We start from the raw sequence: 9,555 nt of genomic DNA, 5'->3' as shown, positions 1-9,555 counted from the left end.
GACGTGAAGGAATATTATTAGAATGGTAGTCCTCTTTTTGCTGCTGCAACGGACGGGATTCACGAACACTCGGGTAGATTCTACTATCGGCTCGTACTTCAGACCAAACGGTTCCCTCAAAGATTTCAGCCCATTTGAATCCGCATATTTTCTCATTAAATACTATTTTCAATCTGCCTTTTTTGCTGTGAACATACGAACTTTGATGGCGGTAAAAAAATAAAAATTAGTAAAAACGTAACACCGAGGGGGCCTGGGAGTTGCGCGATTGACTGGATGGATTGTGACACCACAGGATACCCGCGCGATGACCACAAAACCAAGTCGCATAGCTATACCATATTTCTATACCTATGGAGCTCCGCGCGCGGCCTGCGGCCGCGCTGGCTCCGCTATAAAGGTTGTATGCTGTATATAAGGTTGTGTAGACTGTATAAGGTTGTGTAAGCTGTAAAAGGTTGTATAGGCTGCACAAGGTTGTGTAAGCCATATAAGGTTGTGTATGCTATAAAGGTTGTGTAAGCTGTATAAGGTTATATAGGCTGTATAAGGTTGTATATTATGTTGTATAAGGTTGTATAAGCTGTATAAGGTTGTATAGGCTGTATAAGGTTGTGTAAGATGTACAAGGTTGTGTAACCTGTATAAGGTTGTATATGCTGTGTAACGTTGTGTTAGACGTATAAGGTTGTGTAACCTGTATAAGGTTGTGTAGGCTGTATAAGGTTGTATATGCTTTATATGGTTGTGTAAGCTGTATAAGGTTGTGTAAGCTGTATAAGGTTGTGTAAGCCGTATCAGGTTGTGAATGCTATAAAGGTTGTGTAAGATGTATAAGGTTATATAGGCTGTATAAGGTTGTATATGTTGTAAAAGGTCGCACACAAGCTGTATAAGGTTGTATAGGCTGTATAAGGTTGTGTAAGATGTATAAGGTTGTGTAACCTGTATAAGGTCGTATATGCTGTGTAAGGTTGTGTTAGATGTATAAGGTTGTGTAAGCTGTATAAGGTTGAGTAGGCTGTATATGGTTGTGTAAGCTGTATAAGGTTGTGTAAGCTGTATAAGGTTGTGTAAGCCGTATAAAGTTGTGTATGCTATATAGGTTGTGTAAGATGTATAAGGTTGTGTAAGATGTATAAGGTTGTGTAACCTGTATAAGGTCGTATATGCTGTGTAAGGTTGTGTTAGATGTATAAGGTTGTGTAAGCTGTATAAGGTTGAGTAGGCTGTATATGGTTGTGTAAGCTGTATAAGGTTGTGTAAGCGTATAAGGTTGTGTAAGCCGTATAAAGTTGTGAATGCTATATAGGTTGTGTAAGATGTATAAGGTTGTGTAAGCTGTATAAGGTTACTATATAGGCTGTATATGTTATATGTAATGTATTTGAGAAAAACCTTAGGATCAAAACGAATAAACAGTAATGGCGGACTCTCGTTGTTTATTGCTGTTACCCAGAAAACCTTGCGGTCATACAAACAGGAATCCCAAACATTACATACTGCCCCACCCAAGTTTACAACTAAAAGATACTTGCTTGCTGAGGCCAGTAAAACTATCAAATTTATACACACAATATGTCAACAAGTAAAAAACAACAACAATGTCCATGACAAGTTCTTGACAAGTTGTCAATCCATCAGATCCGGAAAAATGTACACAGTGTGTGATATGCTGCTTAAAATTAACATACATAGTCTTTGAGGTGAGTAGGTGTGGTTTTGAGTCGAGTACTTCTTCGCAGAGTACTTGCAGGTTCAGAAGCTGGAAGCTCTGTCTTCTTCGGTTCCAATGAAGGTTCTGGAACTGTGATCTCAGGTTCCTTAAATTCCTCTGGAATCTGCTTGGGTACAGTTGTTTGCATTGGAACTTGGGCCAATTCTGTTGAACTCTGAAGATCATTGGCGACTGTGGGTGTGCTTGTCCTCAGGCGAAGATGGTCAACATGTCGTCGAAACACTCCACCTGAACTGAGTTGAACGACATACGAAACCGGTCCTGACTGTTGAATAATTGTTCCACATAACCACTTTGGACCATATGAAAAATTCTTGACAAATACTGGGTCATTCACTTGAAATTCTCTGAGTGGCACTAGATTGTCGTGTTGTTTCTTCTGTGCGAGCTGTTTATCTTCTACACGAGTGCGAATTGTGTCCTGACTAAGGGGGTTTACCAGGTCCAAGCGCGTCTTCAGCTTCCGGTTCATTAATAGCTCACCAGGTGTTTTACCAGTGGTTGCATGAGGTGTGGTACGATAGCTTAGTAGAAATCTGCTTAACTTCGTGTCTAAGTTTTCCTTTTCCCCTCCCATCTTCTTCATTGTTTCCTTGAAAGTGCGAACATATCTTTCAGCAAATCCATTGGATGCTGGGTGTTTAGGTGCTGAAGTGATGTGTTTTATGCCATTCTCAGACATAAAAAGGGCAAATTCTTCACCTATGAAGGCAGTTGCATTATCAGATACAATGATATCAGGCAGTCCATGTACTGAGAAGCATTCTCTTAACTTCTGGATGGTTACTGCAGCAGTACTGGAGTTTGTCTTGAATACCTCGATCCACTTACTATAGGCATCACCGATCACCAGGAACATGTGTCCTTCGAAAGGTCCTGCATAGTCAATATGTATGCGAGACCAAGGTCTAGACGGCCACTCCCACGGATGTAGGGGTGCAGTAGAAGGTGCCTTAGCATTACTTTGGCAGCTTGTGCAATCTTTCACCTTTTGCTCAATATCCGCGTCCAGGCCAGGCCACCAGAAATAGCTTCGGGCTAACATTTTCATGCGAACCATTCCAGGATGTCCATCATGTAGTTCCTGGAGAAGCTTGACTCTTCCTTGAGGAGGAATGACTACGCGAGAGCCCCAGAGTAGACAGCCATCCTGACAGCTAAGTTGGTGCTTTCTATAAGAGTAGGGCTTGAACTCAATGCGATCATTTGAATTGGGCCAACCGGACATTACTTGGTGTCGTACTGCACTAAGAATAGGATCTTTTGAGGTCCAACGCTCAATGTCCTTGACTTTAACGGGTGTGTTGACTTCAAGATGATTCATTACAAACATAATGTCGCCAGGCACTGGAACATTTCTGGTTTCATTTGGCAATGGCAGCCGGCTCAGGCCATCGGCATTACCATTTTTCTGGCCTTCTCGATATACTAAAGTGTATGAGTAGCCTGACAGGAATACCGCCCACCTCAATATGCGTGGTGAGGCTGAGGTCGGTATTTGTTTAGTTGACTGTAGCAGACCCAGTAGGGGTTTGTGATCAGTGTAGATGGTAAAACTCCGTCCATATAAGTATGAGTGGAACTTCCTCACCCCGAACATGATGGCTGCTGCCTCTTTGTCGAGCTGTGAATAGTTCTTTTCGGCTGGGGACAGAGTACGTGAGGCATATGAAATAGGACGTTCAGTCCCATCATCCATCACATGTGAAATAACACAACCAAGACCATATGGTGATGCGTCACAAGCAAGGGTTAACTCTCTTTCCAAGCTGTAATGCACTAGAAGTTGTGAAGAGTGAAGTGTGGACTTGGCTTGGTTCCAAGATTTTTCATGTGCTTCACTCCAGTTCCAAGGTGTGTCTTTGACTAACAGCTGATGTAAAGGAGATAGTATTGTAGTGATGTTAGGTATGTAACAAGCGTAATAGTTAAGCATGCCTAAAAAGGCTTGCAGTTCTTTCAGATTAGAAGGTCTCGGTGACTCTTGAATTGCTTTGATTTTCTCGTCAAGGGGGTGGATACCATCTTTGTCTATGCGGTGTCCCAGGTAAGTGACTTCAGGTGCTTGAAAAATGCACTTCGAACGTTTAAGACGGACGCCAGCTTTGTCCAGACGTGACAGGACTTCTGTTAGACTTTTGAGATGATCTGCTGATGTCTTCCCGGCAATGAGAATATCATCTATTCGTACTACAACATTCGGAATACCCTGCAGTAAATTTTCCATTGTGCGTTGGAAAATCCCAGGGGCTGAGGCAATGCCGTAGCACAGTCTATTGTACTCAAATAGGCCTTTATGAGTGGTGATAGTGGTGTACTTCTTTGATTCTTCATCTAACTCAAGTTGTTGATAAGCTTGACTCAGATCTAGTTTTGTAAACTGCACTCCACCTCCAAGTTGAGCTAGCAGATCCTCTGTTTTAGGAATTGGGTAATTGTCAAGTTTGCTAACTTGGTTCAAAGTAACTTTGAAGTCTCCACAAATGCGTATAGACTCATCAGATTTGACAATGGGCACAATGGGTGTTGCCCATTCCGAAAATTGAACTGGACGAATTGTTCCTTCTTCTAACAAACGGTCCAATTCTCTCTCTACCTTCTGACGTCGTGCATATTCTAACGTGCGAGGTTTGAAGTACTTGGGTTTGGCTTGAGGATCAACGTATATCTTTGCTTTCACTCCTTGAATTGTCCCTAGTCCTTCCTTGAATAAATTTTCATGTTTCTTTAGCAGGTCAGACACATCAGGGGATACAACTTGAACTAGGAAAATCTCTGGCCATGACAACTTAACATGTTGTAACCAATCTCGTCCAAAGAGACTGGGCACCTTGCCTTGTACAACTATAACTGGCAAGTGTTCAAAGAAGTCCTTGTACTTGACTTCCACTACAAGCTTTCCTAAAACTGGAATTGTCTCCCCGGTGTATGTTTTCAAGGTTAGCTTGGTATCTTGCAGATTGAGAGATGAACCCTCAATGTTCTTCAATTGATCAAAAATGTCCTCTCCGATTACTGAAAGTGATGCACCAGTGTCCAGTTCCATTTGAACTTTAAGACCATTTAATTCAACATCTACTAAATACGGATTTTGGCGGTTGCCTTGACTGACAGCAAACAATGGATATATATCTTCATCTTCTATTTCTTTATCAGTATCCAGGACATGAATTGCTGGTTTCCCTTGTTTTGGATGGTGGTTTGAATTTGGCTTGGTTGTCTCGGACGACTTTTTTGCTTTTTTGAGACATTTGGCAACAATATGTCCTTTCTTTTTACAATAATGGCACGTGGCCTCCTTGAAACGACATTTTGACGGGTGGTGATTTTTTCCACAACGATAACACTCTTTATTTTCGCTTTTAGAACGCGGTAAGGGCGAAGAACTGACCTTTTTTACAGATGCAGACGTTGAACTTAACGTAGAAGGAGCAGATTGAAGATCGGCCATGTGCTGTGCGGTCGTTTCCATAGACGAAGCAATGTCGTAAGCTTTTTTGAAAGTTAAGTTCTCTTCTGATAGCAAACGCCTTTGGATTCTTTCATTGTTAATTCCAGACACCAGACGATCACGCAGCATATTTTCCAGACTGCCACCAAAATTGCAGTATTCTGCCATGTTTCGTAGAGCCGCTACAAAGTCAGACACGTTCTCCCCGCTCAATCTGAAACGGTTATTGAACTTGTGCCGTTGCACGCTTTCACTCGGTTTTGGGTTGAAATGGCTCTTTACCAAGGTGCACAAGTCAGCATAAGATTTCTCTCCAGGTTTCGCTGGGGCCAGCAGATCAGACATTAATTTGTAGGTTTTTTTCCCTACCGAACTGAGGAGGATTGCACGGCGTATTTTCAAGTCATCGTCAGACGTAGTTACTCCATTTGCTTCAAAATAGAAGTTTAGACGCTCGATATACTGTTCCCATGAATCAGAATCTCTGTCGAATTCGTCTATTTTGCCGTAGGTTGCCATTTCCGAAATCCTCGTCGCCAAAAAATGTAATGTATTTGAGAAAAACCTTAGGATCAAAACGAATAAACAGTAATGGCGGACTCTCGTTGTTTATTGCTGTTACCCAGAAAACCTTGCGGTCATACAAACAGGAATCCCAAACATTACATTATATAAGGTTGTAAAAGCTGTATAAGGTTGTATAGGCTGTATAAGGTTGTGTAAGCCGTATAAGGTTGTGTAAGCTGTATAAGGTTGTGTAAACCGTATAAGGTTGTGTAAGCTGTATAAGCTGTATAAGGTTATTTAGGCTGTGTAAGGTTGTGTAAGCTGTATAAGGTTATGTAGCTGTGTAAGCTTGTGTAAGCTGTATAAGCTTGTGTAAGCATTATAAGGTTGTGTAGGCTGTATAAGGTTGTGTAAGCTGTATGAGGTTGTGTAAGCTGTATAAGGTTGTGTAACCTTAATACTGCAGTTGTCAGAAATCATAAATTCTGTATAGTTCACTATATGTTAATAGATAAGCAGTAATCTTTTCAGTAGCTATTTTCATGGCCACCACTTAGACCCAAATAGCTTACTGGGTATGTACAGGCATGCAGCTCGGGGTGGGCACATGGGTTGTGCCCCTCCCACTCAACCACCAAAAAGCAGTCTTTTTTTAAAATATACTTACTTTCCATAATATCTTTGACTGCACATCCCCTCCACAGCTAATCAGATTGTTTGTTATGGTTATCAGACTTCACCTTTCCTTTTCTAGACATACAATGCCTTGAATTAAATAATTTCTTTTGTTAAATAAAATAAGACTACAAGCAATTTGTTTTTGTTCTATTTCTCTTAAAAAAAAAACAAAAAAACAGAGAAACCATGAAACAAAGAATTAGTGATCAGCAGTGGCTGCAAAGAAAATGGGGTCTTGCATAAATCTGGCTGATGGAAAATGTGCGAATTGCCCCACACAAATCTAAAAGAATATTGAATTAACCCTTGCAATTGAATGACCAACCAATCTATGAGCTCGAGCACTTCACTTCTCCATGAGAACTTCTAGTATCATGGAGCTAACATACTCATTATTGAGTTTTTTGAAGCTCTTACTAATCAGGCATTATTTATACACGCCATCGTAGTAAATCCGAGGGAAGATACGCTTGAATGTTACAGGCGGGCTTCCTGTTCCCGAGGGGGTCTTGGTATACCCATAAGTGACTGGGGAGGAGGTTTTCGCGCCATCCTGCAACAGTTCAAAATGTCCAAAATGCGAAGGAGTTCTTTAGTTCCTTCAAATGCTCAGCTTCCTCGCGTTTATCGGTTAGCGAAGAAGGAGATATGAGTAAATTGAGTCTGGCATCTTTTTAAGCGTGCTTTGAATGACAAAGCCCACCGACCAAGTTGAACAGTCCAAGGTGGGTGTGCTTTTAAAATGAAAAGCCCGAATTTGTTTGGGAATGAAAGCTCGAACTTCCTTAGTATCGTCGTAACTTTTCCACAAGCCAGTGTAGTTTGTAGTTTGAAAATTTTGCCCCTTGTTTTCTTATTCAACAGACATATAGTTTGGATCACAGAGGTAATTTCGTATGTTTTTAAATAATTGCGAGCTTTAACAGTGCAATCTCTGCACCAATTTCTGTTTTTATTATCGAACAACTGAAGATGTGTACGGAAGTATTTGTTGGAGTTGTTGATGCTACTGTTTAATGATTTAGCTTGGAGTTTTTGGCTAGTTCTTTAATGCTGTGTTTACACTTGAGCGTCCAACCTAACCTAGGTTAGATTTGAAGTGTTTGTGAACACGGTCCAAATAGCCACTTATGTGCCGGCAATTACAACGGATCCGCAACCTAGGTTCGGTTGAGGTCAACCATTCCAGGAGGCATGGCGTACTCAACCAAGGTTACAGGCAAATCTGTTGACAGTTCTTGTCAGCTATTGCTTTCCGATGTCAGTCATTTCCCAAATAGTGTTTACTCAATAGTCATGAGATTACCACATCTTTTTGAGATCCGCGCATTTTGCTACCCTGGTTCCAGAGCCTCGAACGTCTCTATTTATAGAAGTGTGTGTGAACGTCTCTATTTATAGAAGTGTGTGTGAACGTCTCTATTTATGGAAGTGTGTGTGAACGTCTCTATTTATAGAAGTGTTTGTGAACGTCTCTATTTATAGAAGTGTGTGTGAACGTCTCTATTTATAGAAGTGTGTGTGAACGTCTCTATTTATAGAAGTGTGTGTGAACGTCTCTATTTATAGAAGTGTGTGTGAACGTCTCTATTTATAGAAGTGTGTGTGAACGTCTCTATTTATAGAAGTGTGTGTGAACGTCTCTATTTATAGAAGTGTGTGTGAACGTCTCTATTTATAGAAGTGTGTGTGAACGTCTCTATTTATAGAAGTGTGTGTGAACATCTCTATTTATAGAAGTGTGTGTGAACGTCTCTATTTATAGAAGTGTGTGTGAACGTCTCTCTATTTATAGAGAGACGTTTGAGGCTGTGGATCCAGGGTAGCATTTTGCTGGACATTTTACACAACACTTTACAACAAACTACAATAGTTTCCAAGTCAAGAGACTGCGAATCCCTAACGTACTAGCGCAAACAATAAAAACAAAAATGACAAACATCAGAGAAAACATCAGGCAAGGTGATCCCTAAAAGATCATCTTGAATTATAGTGAATCTTGTAAGCGGAAGCCACCACAGAAACACAAGAATGGCCAGAAAAATCCCAATAATCGCATCAGCAATTTGACCTCAGAATCCAAATTGATAACATCGGCTCTGTTCCAGCTGAATGATCAACCTAGGTTAAGTTTTCAAGTGTAAACACATTTCTCCTAACCGGGGTTCCGTTAACCACAAACAGAACCTAGGTTGACGCTCAAGTGTAAACACAACATTAGGCTGTTGGCAAATGTAAACCCATGATGCCCAGCACACTTACAGATTTCACATGGGGGTGCCTTTATTTTGCACTCTTTGTAGATTGAGAGACTGCATCATGGCACACTGCCTCCACTTGTCAACCTTTCTCCGCTGCCTGTCCACAACACTCACACAGCAAGAGCCCCCTTCGCATCAACCTGCATAGGGATCATCTCCACTTGTCAACCTTCCTCCGCTGCCTGTCCACAACACTCACACACCAAGAGCCCCCTTCGCATCAACCTGCATAGAGATCATCTCCAAAACATCATCTGCTTTACAGGTACAGTCTGTCTCATCTCCAGACATGTAGTTTTGATAATGAATTCTCAATTTTTGCTCAAATGGCCAGTGTTCTATATGTACTCCATAGATTGTGACCACTGCCTGTTTCCAGCCTTACAAATAATATTTTTCAATGCTCATAATTATTTCCTTCCTGAAATGTTTGTAAACAATTGTTAAATGGTGGTTGAACTGTTACGCACGGTATACAGGATGAAAGGTTGAAAATGTTATGTCAAGAATAGCAAGCATCACTCTTCCAATTATCCTGCACTTTCATAAATTGAGAATAATTGCAATATAATTGCAAAATTATTATTTATAGTAAAACACTGTGATATAATAGTAATAATGATAATGATAAAAATAATAATTCACACAAATGCTGTGAGAAAATGTATCTTAATAATATAAAATATCGTAAAAAATGCCTTTTCTTTTGATTGGTCTTACATGATCATGTCTACTCAAATCAGTGTTTTTTTGGGGCCACATCCACTCGCTTTTCATTCTTTTGTCCTTGGAGTATCATGCTAGTCATGGCAATTGTGGATACCAATTTGGTTTTGGTTAAGCCCAACTGTTGCTCTTTAGTTGTTTGCTGCAGTGGCACTTGCTTGTCCTTGTTATCTGAGACAGTGATTTTTGCTTAA

The 9,555-nt window shown here is 40.7% G+C and overlaps 1 protein-coding gene and 1 long non-coding RNA gene across 2 annotated transcripts; one reads left to right on the top strand and one right to left on the bottom strand.

Annotated features, from left to right (window-relative positions):
* Nucleotides 1-1,425: 1,425 nt before the first annotated feature.
* On the bottom strand, nucleotides 1,426-5,833 carry LOC116616148 (uncharacterized protein K02A2.6-like). Its single transcript, XM_048725218.1, has one exon. It carries the CDS (start codon nucleotides 5,706-5,708, stop codon nucleotides 1,686-1,688), a length of 4,023 nt encoding a protein of 1,340 aa, XP_048581175.1. The 5' UTR covers nucleotides 5,709-5,833; the 3' UTR covers nucleotides 1,426-1,685.
* A 1,085-nt stretch (nucleotides 5,834-6,918) lies between these two features.
* Nucleotides 6,919-9,181, top strand: LOC125561253. The gene is made up of 2 exons (XR_007307283.1): nucleotides 6,919-7,099; nucleotides 8,678-9,181. It is a non-coding gene; the product is annotated as an uncharacterized LOC125561253 (long non-coding RNA).
* Nucleotides 9,182-9,555: the final 374 nt, after the last annotated feature.

This window comes from Nematostella vectensis, chromosome 3 (assembly GCF_932526225.1).
Source record: "Nematostella vectensis chromosome 3, jaNemVect1.1, whole genome shotgun sequence".
NCBI lineage: Eukaryota > Metazoa > Cnidaria > Anthozoa > Actiniaria > Edwardsiidae > Nematostella > Nematostella vectensis.
The sequence above is the reverse complement of the archived record's forward strand: the minus strand, read 5'-3'. Positions and strand labels throughout refer to the sequence as shown.